Source organism: Peromyscus eremicus, chromosome 16_21, assembly GCF_949786415.1.
Source record: "Peromyscus eremicus chromosome 16_21, PerEre_H2_v1, whole genome shotgun sequence".
NCBI lineage: Eukaryota > Metazoa > Chordata > Mammalia > Rodentia > Cricetidae > Peromyscus > Peromyscus eremicus.
Genome location: NC_081432.1, coordinates 60,558,642 through 60,580,460, shown reverse-complemented (window position 1 = coordinate 60,580,460; position 21,819 = coordinate 60,558,642). Strand labels below are relative to the sequence as shown.

Here is a 21,819-nt window from a genome sequence, read left to right as displayed (position 1 = left end):
CATTGCTCTCCCACTCTGTCCCTCTCCCAGCTCAGCCATCCCATCATCCCCTCATGTTCTCTTCCTCTATCCCATCCCCTTTATTGCCCCCCATCCCCACTTTACTCATGGAGATCTCCTCTGTTTCTCCTTCCCATGGCAATCGTGTGTCCCTCTTAGGCTCCTCATTTCCTAGCTTCTTTGGAGCTGTGGGTTGTAGTCTGATTATTTTTTTTCTTTACATCTGGTATCCACTGATGAGTGATTACATATCATGTTTGTCTTTCTGAGCCTGGGTTACCTCACCACAGGAGTCTTGCCTGCTGGCCTACAACTGGGGCTGCAATGGGTGGGGGTAAGGGGGCTTGGGTTGTGCCTCTGAAGCAGGGTGACCGGCTGGGAGTACAGTAAGTCACCTCTTGGTCCAATGGGAGCCAGCCAAGTCTGTGTCTCAGGGAACAGCTATGGTCTTGGGGGAGGGGTGGATTTGGGAGAGCAAGTGGGACTTGTAGATAACAGAGTCTTATGTGGAGTGGAGGTAGTTAGTTCTGCCTGCAGGAGACTTTCCAACTGGCCTGAAATTGGGGCTGCAATGGGTGGGGGAATGGGGGCATGGGTTGTGCCCCTGGGCCTAAGGCCTAGAGGCTGGGTGACTGGCTGGAAGAACAGTGACTCACCTCTTGGTTCAATTGGAGCTAGCAGATTGTGTGTCTCAGGGAGCAGCTGCAGTCTTGGTGCAGTGGGTAGACTTAGAGGGACAGAGTAAGACTTGTGATTAAAGGATATGATGGGGTGGTGGGAATCAGACCTGCCTGCAGGAGTGTTGCCTGCTGGCCTGTAACTGCACCTAGGAGAACGGGGACAATCTGAGCTGGTGGAGTCTCTCCATTCTTTTGTTTGGTTTTTTATTTTTTTATTTTTATTTTTTGGATTTCCATATGAACCTGAAAGGTGTTTAGATGCTGTTGTGGTTGGTTTTCTTTTTTTCAATTTTTCTGACAAATTATATTAGAATTTTGATGGCTCTTGCACTGAATCTTTAAGTTGCTTTGCTAAGTTTCGGTATATTTATGTCAGTTTTTGTCCTAAGCAGTAAAATAATAGGAGTTTATTATGATAGAAGAGAATGAAATCTCACTGCCATCTGAAGCCTACATAAAGGTAGTTTTGGTGATCTCATTGTGCATGAGACTGACTCTACATTTTTCTCTTTCAGTTTGGGCTGAAAAATGTCCACACCCAGAGGTAAATGCTTTTTAATATTAATATTGAATAATTACATCTTGATTGAAGTCCAAAATACTGATTAAATATCTCATTTCAAAATCCATTCAGCAGAGGGATTATTCTCATCGAATTTCCAAACCCAAGTCTGAAACACAGCAATCTCAAGCAGGTAAATTTTGTAAGTCACATTCTCCTGATCAAGGTATTTTAATAAATTTCAAAAGCACACAGTCTTCCTGATGCCAATTATATCTTGATGATGGTGATGGTAGACTTTGACATACGCAATGCCATCTGATAGTGGCATACATGCTGGAAAATATATTACATTGGAAATATAAAAAATTTGCAAAATAAGCTCAGCTTTAATATTTAATACTCATGATCTAAGGCCTTATCCTTTCCAGTGTGCAAGCTCTCTGTTTATTAGTTACTTATAGAAGTCAATCGTGAGACTAATGAGATTTCTCCAATGTCTATGATTTCTTGATACCTGGGTCTCAGAATGAACACCTGTCGTACCCAAAGTTACCAGAAAGGGCAAAGCAAAAACATATGTGAACTCAGAGATTCTGTTCTGCACTGGACAGCCAGCAGTATACCACATCTTCAGGAAATAAAATCAAGTTTTGTTTTGTTCTAGAATTTATAATGTATATCTTACCTTCATCTGTACTGCACTGTAATTTAGTAACAAGAAATAGGAAATGTATTTAGAATTCATATCTATAATTTATTTCAATAACACTATCATATGGTGGAGTGATTATTTAAAATCCCATAACTGGTATACATATCTTGCCATAAAGAAGCTTTTAGCTTCATGTGGTCCCATTTATTAAATGTAGGTCTTAGTGCCTGTGCCACAGGTGTCCTATTCAGAAAGTGTTTTTCCTGTACCAGTCAGTTCAAGCCTATTACACACTTTGTCTTCTGTCTTACTCAGGGTCTCTGGTCTCATTTTGAGATCCTTGATCCACTTGGAGTTGAGTTTTATTCAGGGTTAGAAATACAGTTCTCTGTGCATTCTTCTTGAAGCCATAAAGTTTGGTGAGCACCATGTATTGAAGCTGTTTTTTTCCAGCGTGTCTTTCTAGTTTCTTTATCAAAAATAGTGTCCATAGGTGTGTGGACTTACGTTTGGTGTTCAGTTTGATTTCATTGATCAACACATATACTGTGATGCTAAAACCAAGATGTTTTTATTACTAGACCTGGAAAAATCATGAAATCTGGGGTGGTGGTTTCTCCAACTCTTTTTGTATTGGGGTTTGTTTTACCTCTCTCCAGGGTTTTTTCTTTGTTCATTTGTTTTTATTTCTATGTGGAGCTGAAAGGCTTTTTCATGCTGGTGTGGTTATTTTTTTTTTCAATTTCTCTGACTAATTATGTTGTAGTTTTGATGAGGATTACATTGAATCTATAGATTGCTTTTAGAATGTCTCAGTCATTTCTGTCAGCTGTTGTCCTAACCAGTAAACTAATAGGTGTTTATTTAGGAAGAAGGGAATAAGAACTCACTGCCATCCAAAGCCTATATAAAGTTACTTTTGTAGTTCCCATTGTGTAGGAGATTAATAAATTTATCCTTTTTCTTCTAGTGTGGGCGGAAAAATGTCCTCACTCAGAGGTAAATGACTTTTAAAATTTATATTAAATGATTAATATTTATTGAATTCCAAAACATTAATTAAGTATCTCATTTGAAAATCCACTCAGCTGAGGGATTATTCACGTCCAATCTCCAAACCTGAGTCTCTACCACACCAATCTCAACCAGGTAAATTTCGTATGTCATATTCTTCTGATCAGTTTATTTTAATACATTTCAAATGCACACAGACTTCCTGATGCCCATTATATCTTGATGATGGTGATGATAGGGTTTGACATAAGCAATGCCATCTCACTGGTGGCAGACATGCTTCAAAAACATTCACAAGGACAATATGAATTATTAGTAAATGTAAGCATAGCTTCAATGTTTAATACTCAGGTTCACTCACCTTAACCTTTCCAGTGTGCAAATTCCCTGTTTATTAGTGACTTCTATAAGTCAATCATGAGACTAATGTGACTTCCCTAAAGTTTGAACATCATTTCTGGACACCTAGGTCTCAAAACGCACACCTATAGTAAAGCTCCCTGAAAGGTCAGGGCAGAGACATGTTGAGCTCAGAGATTCTGTTCTGGGCTGGACAAACAGCAATATACCACCTCTTCAGAAAAGAAAATCAATTTTTGTGTTGTTTATAACTCATAGTGCACTGCCTTCCTCCATCTGCAGAGCATTGTAATTGATTTACAAGGAATAGGAATGGCATTTTCAAACCATATCTATAATCTATTTCAATAAATTAGGGTACACTCACATATGGCAGTTCAGTCACTGAAAATCTCATTACTTATATGCACATCTTGTTTGCTTTTACACCTTTTCATTTCTCTGTACTCTATTGTCTGAAACTCATCTCTCTGTGTTTATATCAGTAAAGAAACTATGTCTGCCATGGCTTACTTACTTTCAAAACTTAAAAGTCAAAACCTATCAGAATCACACAAAGTAATTAAAAGAAAACAGGAAACAAAAGCAAATGAGATCTTCCGATCTTAGAATAACCTTTAATATAGTTCCTACATGTCAAGGAGAAAAACGGATACAACTGTAACAAAGTGGGTTCAAGTTGAAGTCCAAAAGAAGAGTTTAAGCATTATCTTAAGCTAGGGTAGCTACAGCAATACCCATTTTTCTTGGGAAAAAAAAGGGTGTACAGTACAGAATGACTCCATGTGATAAAGTGAGTCATAAAAGAGCAATTTGTCGGGCGGTGGTGGCACATGCCTTTAATCCCAGCACTTGGGAGGCAGAGGCAGGCAGATCTCTGTGAGTTCGACACCAGCCTGGTCTACAGAGTGAGTTCCAGGAAAGGCTCCAAAGCTACACAAAGAATCCCTGTCTCGAAAAACCAAAAAAAAAGAAAAAAAGAAAAAAAAAAAAAAAGGAGCAGTTTCAGTGCAGAGCAAAAGCCTGTCATCCTGTTCACAGAAAAATATGTGGTAAACCAAGTACCATTTGGGGAAGTGAACAGTGAGTTACTTAAGTTACTCTTGCAAGGCAAGGATAGTTTACAGGATGAAAGTGTTATTTTCCACAGTTCCTTCATATGTGGATGTAAGCATATAGGTCATTTATGAGTTTCCTAACAAATCCTATGAAGCATGTATGACTCAAAACTGGCCAACATGTAGTACCTGTCCAAGTGTTGATTTGTCTACAATTACAAGTTTTCTTGAGGATGTAAATATACACCTATAGCATGTGGTTAACTGAAATAACATATAAAAAATAAAACCCTAACTTTACATTACTTCTATTTTTATAGAGTATTATTTTGCCTAATTGTTGTTCATATTTTTTATGTAAAAGATATAATATTTTCAGAAGAACTAGAAGAAGAAATAACAGAATTTAAAGTGGAAAATGAGAGAAGTTTTGATAAGAGTGCAGAAAATCAAGAATTTGTACGTAAAATTTAAATTTAAATTTCTCATTTTCTATTGTTTGCTTCAATGACTTTGCCATAGACCCACATGCTACATTTTAAACCACGTTATTCAGTCAAAAAATTAATAATTGAGTAATAAAATGAAAGCATTTAATCTATTCTTAATTACAAAGTATTCTTAGAATCCCATGACATTGCTAAATATTTCCTTTGATGTATAGTAAGTAAATTTCTGATCATTGTAATTGCTCTATTTTTAATGTATTTACACACCTGGGTGAAGACAAGACTCAATGTGAATATCACGGATCAGTTTTTGAAGTAACAATGCATTCTTTATATTCTACATACCCTCTCTCATGTGTACAATGTGGAAAAACTTTTAGCCATTCTTCCATGCTGCCTTGTCAATCACTTTGTGGTGTCCTTTGCTGCACAGAAGATTTTTAGTTTCATGGGGTCCCATTTATTACTTTGGTAATTACTTGTTTATAGTGTCTGTACCAGTGACCTGCTCAGAAAGTATTTAGCTGTACCAAAGAATTAATCATTAATCTGTACCATTTGGGCCTTGTGTTGAGATACGTGGACCATTGGAAGCTGAGTTTTATGCAGGGTGAGAGATAAGGCTCTAACTTCATTCATCCACCTATAGTCCAATCTGTCCAATGTGACTGGCACCATTTGTTTTCTACAATGTGAATCTTTGGCCTCTTTTACAAAAATTAAGAGACTGCAGGACTGTGGGCTTATATGTGGGTCATTAGTTATCTACCACCAATCAATGTTTGTTTGGGGGCCACTGCCATACTCTATTTATTATTTCAATTGGTTATAGTAACTTGAAATCTGGAATGGTGATGCTTCCATAAGTTTTTGTTTTCGTTCTTTTTAGTTTGCTTTGTTTTTGTTTCATGGTTCAAAATTGTTTCAGCTATTCTTGGTCTTTTGTGTTTCCGTTTGGGATTTAAAATTTCTTTTTCATTTTCTATGAACATTGAACTGGAAATTTTATGTGGATCATGTGGTGTCCACAGATCGCTTTTATTAGGATGACCAGTTTCACAATATTAACCCTACAATAATGATCACAGAAGGTCTTTGCAAGTTATCGTAACATCTTCAATTTCTTATTTTCACTTTCTTACTGCTTTCATTGTAAAAGTTTCACTTTTTGGTGACATTTATCCTAATTCATTACACTTTGAGGTTATTTGGAATAGCATGGTTTTCTTGATTTTATTCCCAGTACGTGCAGTATTTTTAGGTAGGCTACTGATTTGGAGGCTCAGATTAAAACCTGTTACTTTGCTAAATGTATTTATCAGCCATTGGAGTTTTCTGGGCAAAATATATTTTTTATAGAATCATATTATTACAAATGAAAATACTTTCACCTCTTGGTTCCTTTCTTGTATCTTCTCTTGTCTTACTCTTCTAGTTAAGACTTCTAGTACTATATTGAACAGAAGGAGGAAGCGTGGTCATCCTTGTCAGGTTCCTGATTTTAGAAGGAAGGATTTGAGTGTTAACAAAATGTTAGTTGTGTGTTTGCTTTTCATTGGCTTTATTATGCAGAAATATGTCCCTTTCATTCTTAGACTCTCTGAGATTTTTATCATAAAGAGATGATCAATATTGTCAAAGACCCTTTCTGTATCTAATGACATAATCATGTGCTATTTGTCCTTGAGTCTGTTTCTGTAATGGATGTTGTGAAAGTGCTATCCTCTAAATTGAATTCATTAGATAAGTTCTTCCTATTTTATGGGTTTGTGCCCTCAGTCCAGTTATTTCCTGCAGTCTACTCCTCTTGGTGTGCTTGTTGCAGAGCTTTCAGGTGTTCTCTTAAGTCTCTAAAATGAGATCTCTCAAAATTCATTATGAAGGCAGTTGGTGCTATGAACTTTCCTTTTAACAACACTTGCAATGTGTTCCATACATGTGAATATGTTGTGCATTCACTTTTATTGAATTTGAGGAAGTCTTTAATTTCTTTCTTATCACTGCCTTGACCCAGTGGTAATTCACTAGAGAGTTGTTCTGTTTCCATGAATTTTTAGACTTTCTGTTGTTTCTGTTGTTGTTGAAATTCAACTTTAATCCATGCAGTTTGATAGGATGCAGGGAGTGTGTTTCAATTTATTTGTATCTGACAAAACTTGCTTTGTGACTGAATATGTTGTCAATTTGGAGAGTGTTCCATGAGGTGCTGAGAAATGTCTTCATTTGTGTTTGGATGAAATGGTCTCAGGAGCTCTGTTGGGTCCATGTGAGTTATAATGTCTATTAGCTCCAGTATTTGATTGGAATGGAATCAAAGACTCAGTAGTAAATCGATAAATGTATGGATATTGAATTTCAACCAAGAAGCCAAAATAATACAATGGAAAAAAGAAAGCGTCTTCAACAAATGGTGCTGCTATAACTGAATGTTGACATGTAGAAGACTGCAAATAGATTCCTATGTATCATCCTGCACAAAACTCAAGTCCAGGTGTATCAAAGACCTCAACATAAATCTAGATACACTGAACCTGATAAAAGAGAAATTGGGACATAATCTTGAATCCATTGGCACATGAGACAACTTTTTGAATAGAATACCAGTAGAGCAGACACAAAGGTCAATAATTAACAAATGGAGCCTCAAGAAACTGAAAAACTTTTCTAAGGCAAAGGGCACCATCAATGGAAAAAAATGACAGCCTACAGAATGAGATAAGATCTTCACCAACCTCACTTCTAAAAGAGAAAATAGTTCCAAAATATATAAACAAACACTCAGGAAATTACACATCAAAAAACCAAATAACACAATTAAAAACAGGATACAGATCTAATCAGAGAATTTTCCGTAGAAGAATCTCAAATGGCCAAGAAACAGTTACAATAGAGTCCATCTTACACCTATCAAGATGGCTAAGACCTAAAACCAAAGTGACAGCTCACGATGGAAAGGATGTGGAGCAATAGGAACACTTCTCTCTTGGTGGTGGAAGTGGAAACTTGTACAACCACTTTGGACATCACTATGGAGATTTCTCAAAAAATTGAGAATCCATCAACCTCCAGACACAGCTATAACAATCTTGGCTATATACCAAGGCACGCTTAATCATACCACAAGGACTCTTACACAACTGTGATCAGAGTTACTTTTTTCATAACAGACCAGACCTCAATACAAGCTAGATGTCCAACAACACAAGAAAGGATATAGAAAATGTGGTACACTTACATAATGGAGTATTACTCATCTGTTAAAAAACTGACATCATTAAACTGACATGCCATGTTGATATGCAATGCTTTGTTGATACTCATGGAAAATTTGCCCTTTCTTAAACAAAAGGGAGGAGGAGTTGATGGGGGGTGGGAACAGAAAGTGAATGGAGGTGAGGGACTGAAAGGCAGGTGAAGAGAGGGCAGAAATTGTGGTTAGGATGTAAAATAAAGCAAACAAACAAACAAATAAATAAATAAATAAAAGAATTGAAAACAAACAAAAACCAAAATCAAACCAAAAAAAGAAAAAGGAAAGAAATTTTCAGGCAAATGTGTGGAACTGGAAAAAACCATCCTGAGTGAGGTACCCAGAACCAGAATACAAACTTGATTGTGCCCTAGCTCCATTGTCATCAGACAGGCTTCACCCAACACCTGAAGGAAACAGATACAGAGACCTGCAGCCAAAATTTAGGCCTCGCCTGGGGGAATCCTGCTGAAGAGAGGCAGGAAGGATTACAGGAGTCAGAGGGGTCAAGGACATCACATGAAAACCCGCAGAATCAACTCACCTGGGCTCATGGGAGCTCATTGAGACTGAAGTGACATCCAGAGTGCCTTCACGGACTGACCTAGGCCCTCTGCATATATGTGGCAGTTGGGTAGATCTTCCTTCTTGTAGTACTCTTAAAAGTGAAAGCAGAAGTTTTCTCTAATTGTTTTGCTGGCTTTAGGGATCTATTCTTCATACTTGGGTCCCTTGCCCAGCCTTAAAGCAAGCATTTGTGTTTAGTCTTACTGGAACTTGTGATGCCATGTTTTGTTGAAATTCATGGGAAGCCTGCCTTTTTATGAATAGAAACTGAGTAGTGCATGGGGGACAGTGTAAGGAGAGACACAGGAAGTAGAGGTGGGGTGGACAGCTGTGGTTGGGATGTGAAATAAATAAAAAAATTTAAAATAAAACCAAAAAGTTGTAATTCACATGTAGTGAATATTTACTACATGCTGTGATATTAAGCCCTGGATGTCACAGATCAGGAGAGCAACCAACAGAATTTACAAAAGCCTTTGAACAGAAATTCAAAAATACTCAATAAAATAACTTTCAAAGCTAAACTAGACACACCCCAAAAAGATGGTCTGCTCTGGGATGTTCTGTATGGCAAATGTGTTGCTCGGATTGGTTGGTAAATAAAACACTGATTGGCCAGTAGTCAGGCAGGAGGAAGTACAGGCGGGATAAGGAGGAGAATAAAGCTGGGAAGTGGAAGGCTGAGTCAGAGACACTGCCAGCCGCCACGATGACAAACAGCATATGAAGATGCCAGTAAGCCACGATCCACGTGGCAAGGTATAGATTCATAGAAACGGATTAATTTAAGCTGGAAGAACAGTTAGCAAGAAGCCTGGTATGGCCATACAGTTTGTAAGCAATATAAGTCTCTGTGTTTACTTGGTTGAGTCTGAGCGGCTGTGGGACTGGCAGGTGAGAGAGATTTGTCCTGAGTGTGGGCCAGGCAGGAAAACTGTAGGTACAATGATCCACCATGAACAACTTGTTTTTATCTCAGAGATGCAGAGATGGTTTGAAATACACAAGTCAACAGAGTTAACAAAGCACAGAAACAGACTTAGACAAAAAGTCACCTAATCTTCTCAATACATGTAGATAAGGCCCTTGCCAAAATCCAATATACCATCATGATAACAGTCCAGAGAGTTTAAGAAAAGGAGCATATCTCAACACAATAACAATTATATAAGGAGAAACTCAGAGCCAACGTCTTCTTCAATGGAAGAAAACATGAGTACCTTGAGGTCATAAGAGACAGGTTTGTCTCTCATCTTGAATCCTTTTCAATGTTGTGCTCAATCTATTAGCTGGAGCAATACATCAGGAGAACAAAATTAAAGGGAGACCAATAGGAGAATAGAAATCAATACTGTTTGTATTAGTTATGGTTTCTATTGCTGGGAAGAGATACCATGACCATGGCTACTCCTATTAGGGAACCATTTCATTGGGATGGATTCCTGTTTCACAGGTTTTGTCCACCATCATCATGGTGGGACATGGCAGCATGCAGGCAGACATGGTCCTGGACAAGGAGCTGAGAGTTCTCATCCTGATCAGCAAGCAGTAAAAGAGCCTGTGTCTACTCTGGGTGTAACTTAAGTACAGGAGACCTCAAATGGCCCCCACAGAGACAAACTTCCCCCAACAAGGTCACACCACCGCCAACAAGGCCAAACCTTCTGATAGTGACACTTCCTATAAGCTTATGGGGCCCACTTGCATTCAAAGTACCACACTGTCCAAAGAAATTTTCCTGATAATGGGGTAGGCAATTCTTTATTTTATAAATATCCTCCAATTTCATTTGGGAATATAAATAGCATTAACAGTTCTTACATAAAAGTAGTTGCTTTTGTTTTGTTAATATTGTGCATCAGGTCAAATCCTCTGAATGTGTTTCCTTTTTTCTTTGTACCTCTTACATAGTGAAGTGCCATGAAAAATGAAGGTTAGATTTAAACTTTACTGTGCACAATAGATTTGCTATTAAAATGTCTTTGTCTTCAATATATACTACATAGAATTTCAAGAACACTTGTCACAAAATTAAGAATTCAAGTATGTTCTTAGAAATCAAATAAGACCTTTCTAACATATGTTACCAATACTCCTGTTGATAGAGTGTGTCTGACCCTAATGGACCACAGAAATCTTCCACAAAAGCTCCCAACTCATCCAATATGGACAATGATGCAGAAAAGAATGTAATAATGCATCAGGAGAGAAGTAAGTACTACATTTTAAAATATACTTGTTCTATAGAATGATTGTGTATAGAACAGAACACTATCTGTAATAGACAGACAACTACACATATAGGAAGCAAAAGGATTAGTAGATTGGTAATAACACACACACATTATCAAATCTGAGCAACAGATAAGATTTTGTTTGTCAAAGACAGAGTCCTTGCTCCCACCTCTCAGGTGTCCATATTTCATTTGCTTTATCTTCAGAAATATATGAGATCAATCTGAATATGTAAGTGAAGGAAACTCCCATACAGTGGGGGCTGCTTCCTAAACCTCTGTTCAGAGTAAAACCACACCCAGACACTTGTTTTGGAGAGAGATCCTTTATTACGCAGAGAAGATAAGTTAAATATTTCCACTGCAGTTTATACTTAATTCAAACTTTTGCTTGGGAAAATGAAAATAAATATTTTCTCATCCCTAATGTGTCTTCATTATAGCAATGGACAGCTTTTCCCCTAAATGTTCATTGTACTTTGCTTAGTGAAATATGTGCACTTGTTAACAGCATCTGTCATGGAAGACCAAGAACATGCCTCAGAAGAGCAGAGGCAACACAGTGCTAGAAAAACTAAGCGGCCATTTGTAAGTATATACTTCAGTTTACATTGCACATTTATGCTGTTTCCACAGTAGTGTTCCATAGGCCAAATAAGGTTAAATTTAGTATGTCTTCTAGAATTAATACATAGAATGTAAACATTTTTTTTAAGTGTTCTTACTATTTATTCTTTGAAAACTACATTCACCACTGACTCCTTCCATCTTGTGCTGGTGGAACTCATCCTTCTTCTTCTTCTTCTTCTTCTTCTTCTTCTTCTTCTTCTTCTTCTTCTTCTTCTTCTTTTTCTTCTTCTTGTTCTTCTTCCTCTTCTTCTTCTTTGCTTAATGTCTCTTAAAATTTACTTTTGTTTTCGTTTTTGTTTTCTGAGACAGTGTTTTTCTGTGTAGCTTGCACCTTTCCTGGAACTCACTCTGTAGACCAGGCTGGCCTCAAACTCACAGAGATCTGCCCATCTCTGCCTCCTGAGTGCTGGGATTAAAGGTGTGTGCCACCACTTCCGGGCTCTTTAAATTCTATTAATAGCCCACTGAGTCCAAGTAGGGCTGACCATCTGTGAATGTGTGTGAAGACACCTCCTGGGACATGAGCTATCTGTCCGAAGCCCAAGCCCACAGATAAATTAATCTCCTCTTTTCACAACCAGCCATGGCCAATTGCTACTCATCTAGTGCTGGGGCCTTGAGAGATATTTCCTCATTCATGCTGGCATCTTGACTGGCTTGAGCTTGTGCAAGTCTAGTGTAGGACACAGCTGTTCTGAGTTGATCTGTGCATCCGTTATGCCATGTCCCAAAAAGAACATTTCAGTGTACTTCTCTCCAGATTCAAACTCTTACATTGTTTTCAGACCATTCTTCCTCATTGTTTCTTGAGCTTTCAGTAGTGGAAGGTCAATGCAAATGACCCTTCTGCAGATGAACCTTCACACTGGCTTATCCTTATCATGTTAACTAGTTATGAGTCTCTACATTAACCATTACCCTCTGAAAAAAAAATCATCTGGCCAACAATGAGAGTAGAACAAACCTATGAGTATAAATGTAAATAATAATAGCACTAGTTGATTCTCCTGAACTAGCTTATGACTATTCCAGACATAAGCTTATGACAAGGTTACAGCATCAGACATTTAATCCATTGCTTGGTGCAGGTCTCCCATCCATTCCTAACAAGGTTGGTTATTTACATAACTACCACCCAACCATTGTGGACAGCTTGCCAGGCTGGTCACTGTTGTCATAGGAAAGGTCCAAGACTGGGTAGACTCTTGATATATTTCATGACCAGTGACTGGAACTACAACTTTTATTATGATGAAAGGCAGAAATTCCTCGTCTGCTAGGGATTGAGTTCTAAATGCCATGCAACCAGACTGTGTGGTATCTTCAACCAAAGAGTCTTACCATTTAGTTATGACAAACAACCAGAAAGTGTAGAAATATATTGTGTTATTTGGGGTAACATGGAGGCCTACTTGACCGATAACTCAAAAGGAGATATCTTTTCCCTTGTTTTGGAGTTTCAATGTAAATCTCATGCCTTATTAGGGAAGTCAACACATTCCAGGTACCTCTGAACAAGCTCTTTTTAGTATATCTTTTAAACTATTTGACCACCTAGTCGCTTCCACAAGCCTTCATACAGCCTTAGTCTTTGTTCAGTTACACCTTAGTCCCTGCTCTGACTTATTCTTCTACCTTCATTTCCACTTAAACCTTAGCCCAGAGTACTTATTGCTCCAGTGTTATTTCTTGTCACCTGTGTTCTACCTCCCCTTAAATTATATTTTACTTAATTTGCAAGATCCTGGTTCCTATCAGGCTTTTTTCATAGACCTTCATTTTTATTTGGCACTCATCCTTCTGTCCTTTAGCCTCCAATTCTTCCATGATTGAAACTGTCAACATCCAGTATTCTCCTTCTCTGATTTAATTTTACATATATTTTCCTATCTCCCTTTCAATGGGTCCATCTACAATAGACCATGTCTAATTTTTTAGGCTTCCTCGTATAATTCTATTTGAACATAAAAAAGTCTAATATCTACACATGAAGACAGCATATCACATTTCTTTTTTAATCCTAGCTGGCCTCATTGAGTAAAACTTCTTCTAGTTCTATTAATTTACTTGCAATTTTTACGATTTCATTTTTCTTTACATTGAGTAATATTCCATTGTGTGTATATACCACATTTTCCTTATCCTTTCATCTGCTGATGACTATCAAGGTTGATTCTATAATCTAGGGCAGGTGAGTGGGATTCTTTCATTGATTTTTTTATTCAGTTTGTTATCACTCATTTTGGTGTTAAATTTGTGAAATGCTAATTTGTTGTAGTGTTTATCAGCTTTAAGACATTTTGTGGAGCCTCAACCCTTTTACAGCTGATAAAATCCTACCATCTTTAAGTAGGGGCATTCTGAGTTCTCTCACACTTTGTATGCTTTAATATCATTCTTACCTTATTGGGTCTATCTAGAACTTCAGCTCTTTAATAAAAAGAGTAGAGACAGTGAACAATGATTGCCTTTTTTTCTTATCATTGTGGTTAGATTAATATTTTTTCTGCATTTTAGAACATGTAGATGGTAGGCTTGTTGTTTATTGCTTGTACAATTGTGACATATTCTCTACCCACACCTAGCCTCTGCTTAACTTTATTCACTAAGTTCCACATGTTCAGTTGTTCAAATGTTCAATGACCAAGTTGTTTTTATCTCAGAGATGCAGAGATTGTTTGAAATACACAAGTCAACAGATTTAACAAAGCACAGAAACAGACTTAGACAAAAAGTCACCTAATCTTCTCAATACATGTAGATAAGGCCCTTGCTAAAAACCATATATACCATCATGATAATAATCCAGTGAGTGTAAGAAAAGGAGCATATCTCAACACAATAAAAATTATATAATGGGAAACTCACAGCCAACGTCTTCTTCAATAGATGAAAACATGACTCCCTTGAGGTCATAAGAGACAAATTTGTTTATCATCTTGAATCCTTTTCAATGTTGTGCTCAATCTATAAGCTGGAGCAATACATCAGGAGAACAAAATTAAAGGGAGACCAATAGGAGAATAGAAATCAATACTGTTTGTATTAGTTATGGTTTCTATTGCTGGGAAGAGATACCATGACCATGGCTACTCCTCTTAGGGAACCATTTCATTGGGATGGATTCCTGTTTCACAGGTTTTGTCCACCATCATCATGGTGGGACATGGCAGCATGCAGGCAGACATGGTCCTGGATAAGGAGCTGAGAGTTCTCATCCTGATCAGCAAGCAGTAAAAGAGCCTGTGTCTACTCTGGGTGTAACTTGAGCACAGGAGAACAGGAGACCTCAAATGGCCCCCACAGAGACAAACTTCCCCCAACAAGGTCACACCACCGCCAACAAGGCCAAAACTTCTGATAGTGACACTTCCTATAAGCTTATGGGGCCCATTTGCATTCAAAGTACCACACTGTCCAAAGAAATTTTCCTGATAATAGGGTAGGCAATTCTTTATTTTATAAATATCCTCCAATTTCATTTGGGAATATAAATAGCATTATCAGTTCTTATATAAAAGTAGTTGCTTTTGTTTTGTTAATATTGTGCATCAGGTCAAATCCTCTGAATATGTTTCTTCTTTTTTTTTTCTCTTACATAATGAGTTGCCATGAGAAATGAAGGATAGATTTAAAGTTACTGTACAAAATAGATTTGCTACTAAAATGTCTTTGTCTTCAATATATACTACATAGAATTTCAAGTACACTTGTCATAAAATTAGGAATTCAAATATGTTCTTAGAAATCAAATAAGACCTTTCTAACATATGTTACCAATACTCCTGTTGATAGAGTGTGTCTGACCCCAATGGACCACAGAAATCTTCCACAAAAGCTCCTGACTCATCCAATATAGACAATGATGCAGAAAAAATTGTAGTGATGCATCAGGAGAGAAGTAAGTATTACATTTTAAAATATACTTGTTCTATACAATCATTGTGTATAGAACAGAACACTATATGTCATAGACAGACAACTACACATATAGGAAGCAAAAGGATTAGTAGAATGGTAATAACACACACACATTATCAAATCTGAGCAACAGTTAAGATTTTGTTCGTCAAAGACGGAGTCCTTGCTTCCACCTCTCATTGTCCATATTTCATTTGCTTTATCTTCAGAAATATATGAGATCAATCTGAATATGTAAGTGAAGTGAACCCCCATACAGTGGGGTCTGCTTCCCAAACCTCTGTTCAGAGAAAAAACATACTCAAACACCTGTTTTTATGAGAGATTCTTTATTAAATAGAGAAGATAAGTTAAATTTTTCCACTGCAGTTTATACTTAATTCAAACTATTACTTGGGAAAATGAAAATAAATATTTTCTCATCCCTAATGTGTCTTCATTATAGCAATGGACAGCTTTTCCCCTAAATGTTCATTGTACTTTGCTTAGTGAAATATATGCACTTGTTAACAGCATCCATCATGGAAGACCAAGAACATGCCTCAGAAGAGCAGAGGCCGCACAGTGCTAGAAAAACTAAGCGGCCATTTGTAAGTATATACTTCAGTTTACATTGCACATTTAAGCTGTTTCCACGGTAATGTTCCATAGGCCAAATACAGTTAAATTTAGTATGCGTTCTAGAATTAATACATAGAACGTAAATTTTTTTTTATATATTCTTATTATTTCTTCTTTGAAAACTACATTCACCACTGACTATCTCCACCTTGTGCTGGTTGAACTCATCCTCCTCCTCCTCCTCCTCCTCCTCCTCCTCCCTCTCCTCCCTCTCCTCCTCCTTCTTCCTCTTCCTCTTCCTCTTCCTCTTCCTCTTCCTCTTCCTCCTCCTCTTCTTCTTCTTCTTCTTCGTTTAATGTCTCTTAAAATTACTTTTGTTTTTGTTTTTGTTTTTGTTTTCTGAGACAGTGTTTTTCTGTATAGCTTTGCACCTTTCCTGGAACTCACTCTGTAGAGCAGGCTGGCCTCGAACTCACAGAGATCTGCCTGTCTCTACCTCCTGAGTTCTGAGATTAAAGGTTTGTGCCACCACTGTCTGGCTCTTAATATTACTATTAAGAGCCCACTGAGTCCAAGTAGGGCTGACCATCTGTGAATGTGTGTGAAGACACTTTCTGGGACATGAGCAATCTGTCCTAAGCCACATCCCACAGAAAAATTAATCTCTTCCTTTCACAACCAGCCATGGCCTATTGCTCCTCATCTAGTGCTGGGGCCTTGAGAGATGTTTCCTCATTCATGCTTACATCTTGACTGGCTTGAGCTTGTGCAAGTCTAGTGTAGGACACAGCTGTTCTGAGTTGATCTGTGCATCCGTTATGCCATGTCCCAAAAAGAACATTTCAGTGTACTTCTCTCCAGATTCAAACTCTTACATTGTTTTCAGACCATTCTTCCTCATTGTTTCTTGAGCTTTCAGTAGTGGAAGGTCAATGCAAATGACCCATCTGCAGATGAGCCTTCACTCTGGCTTATCCTTATCATGGTAACTAGTTATGAGTCTCTACATTAACCATTACCCTTTGAAAAAAAATCATATGACCTACAATGAGAGCAGAACAAACCTATGAGTATAAATGTAAATAATAATAGCACTAGTTGATTCTCCTGAACTAGCTTATGACTATTCCAGACATACGCTTTTGACAAGGTTTATAGCATCAGACATTTAATCCATTGCTTGGAACAGGTCTCCCATCCATTCCTAACAAGGTTGGTTATTTACATAACTACCACCCAACCATTGTGGACAGCTTGCCTGGCTGGTCACTGTTGTCATAGGAAAGGTCCAAGACTGGATAGACTCTTGATGTATTTCATGACCAGTGACTGGAACTACAACTTTTATTATGATGAAAGGCAGAAATTCCTCGTCTTCTAGGGATTGAGTTCTAAATGCCCTGCAACCAGACTGTGTGGTATCTTCAACAAAAGAGTCTTACCATTTAGTTATGACAAACAACCAGAATGTGAAGATATAGATTATGTTATTTGGGGTGACATGGAGGCCTACTTGACCAATAACTCAAAAGGAGGTATCCTTTCCATTGTTTTGGAGTTTCAATGTAAATCTCATGTCTTATGAGATAAGTCAACACATTCCAGGTACCTCTGAACAAACTCTTTTTAGTATGTCTTTTAAACTATTTGACCAACTAGTCGCTTCCACAAGCCTTCATACAGCCTTAGTCTTTGTTCAGTTACACCTTAGTCCCTGCTCTGACTTACTCTTCTACCTTCATTGCCACTTAAACCTTAGCCCAGAGTACTTATTGCTCCAGTGTTATTTCTTGTCACCTGTGTTCTACCTCCCCTTAAATTATATTTTACTTAATTTGCAAGATCCTGGTTCCTATCAGGCTTTTTTCATAGACCTTCATTTTTATTTGGCACTCATCCTTCTGTCCTTTAGCCTCCAATTCTTCCATGATTGAAACTGTCAACATCCAGTATTCTCCTTCTCTGACTTAATTTTACATACATTTTCCTATCTTCCTGTCAATGGGTCCATCTACAATAGACCATGTCTAATTTCTAGGTTTCCTCGTGTAATCCTAATTGAACATACAAAAGTCTAATATCTACACATGAGGACAGCATATCACATTTGCTTTTTAATCCTAGCTGGCCTCATTGAGTAAAACTTCTTCTAGTTCTATTAATTCACTTGCAATTTTTATTATTTCATTTTTCTTTACATTGAGTAATATTCCATTGTGTGTATATACCACATTTTCCTTATCCATTCATCTGGTGATGTCTATCAAGTTTGATTCTATATCCTAGGGCAGGTGAGTAGGATTCTTTCATTGATTTTTTATTCAGTTTGTTATCACTGATTTTGGTGTTAAATTTGTGAAATGCTAATTTGTTGTAGTGTTTATCAGCTGTAAGACATTTGTGGAGCCTCAACCCTTTTACAGCTGATAAAATCCTACCATCTTTAAGTAGGGGCATTCTGAGTTCTCTCACACTTTGTATGCTTTAATATTCTTCTTACCTTATTGGGTCTATCTAGAACTTCAGCTCTTTATTAAAAAGTATGGAGACAGTGAACCATGATTGCCTTTTTTTTCTCATCATTATGGTTAGATTAATATTTTTTCTCCATTTTAGAACATGTAGATGGTAGGCTTGTTGTTTATTGCTTGTATAATTGTGACATATTCTCTACCTATACCTAGCCTCTCCTGACTTTTATCATTATTGTCCAAATGTTCAATTGTGTTAGTGGTCGTTCATGCATATTGGAATAATCATGTGAATTTCTTTATTCCATTTATTTGATTTGTTGTATGTATTGGTTTACATACATTTCTCTTACCCTGCATTCTTGCATGAAACCATAAGGGCCATCATGGATATACTTTTTGTTATGGTCTTAAATTCTCTTTGCCAATATCATTTTTAATTTTATATATATGGTTATTTGTCTACATGTATTCTTGTGCATGATATGTGTGCTTGGTATACTCAGAGGCCAGAAAAGAGCATCCAATTCCCTGGAACTGGAGTTACAGATAGCTGTGAGATATGGTGTGGATGCTGGGAATTGAAAGTGGGTCCTCTGGAAGAATAGGCATTGCTTGTCAATGCTGGGGCATCTCTCAAACCCAGGCTTGTCAATCTCACATTTAGAAGTTTTGTATCTGTTCTCATCATGAAAATCAGTCTGTGGTTTTAACTCTTTTCATAGGAATCTTTCTCTAGTTTGGGTATCAAGGTATTACTGGCATCATAAAAATTTTGGAGAAATCCTTTGTTTTACTATTTCATGAAATGGTCTGAGTAGCAATGATATTCATTTTTCTTTGGTATTCTGTAAAACTATGCAAATAATCCATCTGGTCCTGGTCAGTTTTTAGTTGAAAAGTATTTTGTTCCTTCTTCAATCTCAATAGTGCATATATATATATATATATATATATATATATATATATATATATATATATATAATCATCTCCTTTCTCCTGACTTAATTTCATTACATACAATGAATCTAGAAATACATCCATTTCTTTTAGATTTTAGAATTACATGCAAAGGAGATTTTTAATATGTTTGTGATTTGAAGGATATCCTTCTTCTGGGAGTCAGCCTCTGTTTAAGCCTAGAACAGGTTTCATATGTCAATACAGGTGGTGCCTGGCAGGTGAAACCTAGCCACCTGTGGGAATGGTCCCGAGCAGAATACATAGGTTGAATCAAAGCAGTGAGAGCCTCTCAACTGGTCGTGGAGTTTGCCTAGTTCATCAGTGGGCCTAACCTCTAGAAGGCAGGGTCCCTCACTTGGTGTAGGAAGTCATACTGCCTGGGATTCTGGAGGGAAATCCCTGGGCCTTATGTTGTTGTAGGAGATCATGCAAGTCAGGCCCCAGGACAAAGTTCATGGGTATCTTATGTGGCCCTAAAGGGAAGTCAGAATCTTTCATCTGGTTCTGGAGTTTCTGGAATATCAGAGGTAGCCTAAGCCTAGAACTCAAGTCCCTCCCTTTCTGAAGGAGTCCTAGTACTTAATTCTCATACTATTGTAACTTATTCTAAAATTGTGAATGTATGTAAAATATGCAATCAGCCATAGTTGCCCTTTTTAGTTGAATGGATGGTTCAAATCTTTGGTGACATTGTTTAATTTTTAGTTTAAAAACTACTTATTTTACATAATCTCTTTCAGATTGATGCTATAAGAGCATGCTTTTGTGCATGTTTCACCAAAAACCGGATCTCTTCTTCCCACTACAAGAAATAGAAGAGAAAACATAAAAAAGTGATGGTAAGAGTTATATTTTCTTTTAAAATGTATTAGAAGGAATGTTTATCTAAAATATATACTCAGTTTTCCAGCTCAGGAGTATAAGTATTTCAGTGCAGCATGGGGGATAAAAAGAGTTAACTGTCAATGGAATGATTATCTCATGAGTCAACAACTGGCTAAATCAAGATTGTCATCAATCGCATATATATATATATATATATATATATATATACACAGTTATTTAGATAGATTATATAGATATAGATAGTAAGATAGATAGAAGGATGGATGGATGCATGGATGGATGGATGGACAGATGGACGGACAGATGGATAGACGGATAGATGACGGATAGATAGATAGATAGATAGATAGATAGATAGATAGATAGATGACAGATGATAGATATCTAGAATGTGTGTGTATGTATGTTTTGGTCACATTTCAAAGGTTCAGGAATATTAGGAAATAAAGCTGAAGAGAGAAAGCTGGGAGCTAAAGAATATGAACAGTTTCAAATACTGGACATAAAGGAGGAAAATGGGGCAGTGTGTCTGGTGGTCGGGGAGAGAATAAATTCTTTAGAAAAGGAATAGTATGGTGTTGAAAATGTAAAAAGAACATAAATCGATTTCTAACACAAAGGTTTCATTGATAAGAAGAAAAGGTATTCCTAACCATCTTCCATGTTTTCCTCACTGTTGTTACATACTAGAGTTAGGTTCCAATTTAGACTTTAAGGCTCGGTTGAGTTTTATGATTAGGCTTCCTGTTATATAGTTAGAGTAGATTTGAGGTTAGAGTTAGGTGTTAGCATTAAGGTTCACAAATGTCATGGAGCATATAGATCTGTCATGAAAGTGAAGTATTCAATGGAATGTTCATGATGGATGAAAGGTGAACTTTACAAAAACGTCTCTATTGGCACACATGTTCTAGAAATGCATTTTATGAATGTTCTAACTAGCTCTTTTCACCATATAGTTTATAAAGTAGAAGAGAGCACTGTGTATTTAAAATGAATTATTCTCATCCTAGAACTTGGACAAGCCTACTACAATTGCCTGACAACTTCTCCGACCATCCACAATAAGACAACTCAGGAGAAAATCTGTCTCTTCTCCAATAATTGCTCTAAGAAAAAGCACATTTTTATTTTATGTTTTAGAATAATATAGTATTATATTACATATTCTTCAGTGTTATTTTCACCTGTTTATTTTGTTTTATTATGTTATACTATATTACACTATTATATTATCTTCAGTTTTTATTTCCATATGTTTATCTTGTTTTAATAGATTATGTTATATTATGTTAATATATTATGCTTTCTTCAGTGTTTATTTTACATTTACCTTCCTTCCCTTGATGTAAATAGTTCATGTATATGTGTACATATGTATATATGTATATATGTTTATATGTATATATGTTTATGTGCTTTGTAATATATTTTTAGAAGATACCATTTTTGAATGTACAAAGTTATTGAATAATTAATAATAATAATAATTTAATTACCCATTCAAAGTTGTTTGAGTCCATTTAATTGCTATATTTCCCTTTAGCTCTTCTAGTTATTAATGCAGCTATATAGTATTTGATGATGGTCATTGATGGTTCATCCATACCTTCTTTATGTAAATGAGCACTGTTTTAGTTTTTTTAGTTTATCCATTG

At 36.8% G+C, this 21,819-nt stretch overlaps 1 protein-coding gene across 5 annotated transcripts in view; it reads left to right on the top strand.

Annotated features, from left to right (window-relative positions):
- The window catches only part of LOC131893967 (uncharacterized), a 37,378-nt gene extending 15,774 nt beyond the window's left edge, over positions 1–21,604 (top strand). For 3 of the 5 annotated variants that reach the window (XM_059244149.1, XM_059244150.1, XM_059244147.1), the window contains 11 exons: positions 1,196–1,224; positions 1,315–1,375; positions 2,808–2,836; positions 2,926–2,986; positions 4,634–4,728; positions 10,641–10,746; positions 11,281–11,357; positions 15,195–15,300; positions 15,834–15,910; positions 20,056–20,154; positions 21,175–21,604. In XM_059244149.1, the coding sequence (XP_059100132.1) occupies positions 1,196–1,224; positions 1,315–1,375; positions 2,808–2,836; positions 2,926–2,986; positions 4,634–4,728; positions 10,641–10,746; positions 11,281–11,357; positions 15,195–15,300; positions 15,834–15,910; positions 20,056–20,130 (716 nt within the window). In that variant the 3' untranslated portion in view covers positions 20,131–20,154; positions 21,175–21,604. The remainder of the gene's footprint in view (positions 1–1,195; positions 1,225–1,314; positions 1,376–2,807; positions 2,837–2,925; positions 2,987–4,633; positions 4,729–10,640; positions 10,747–11,280; positions 11,358–15,194; positions 15,301–15,833; positions 15,911–20,055; positions 20,155–21,174) is intronic. The other 2 variants (XM_059244151.1, XM_059244148.1) reach the window with 1 other exon arrangement.
- The last annotated feature ends 215 nt before the right edge of the window (positions 21,605–21,819 follow it).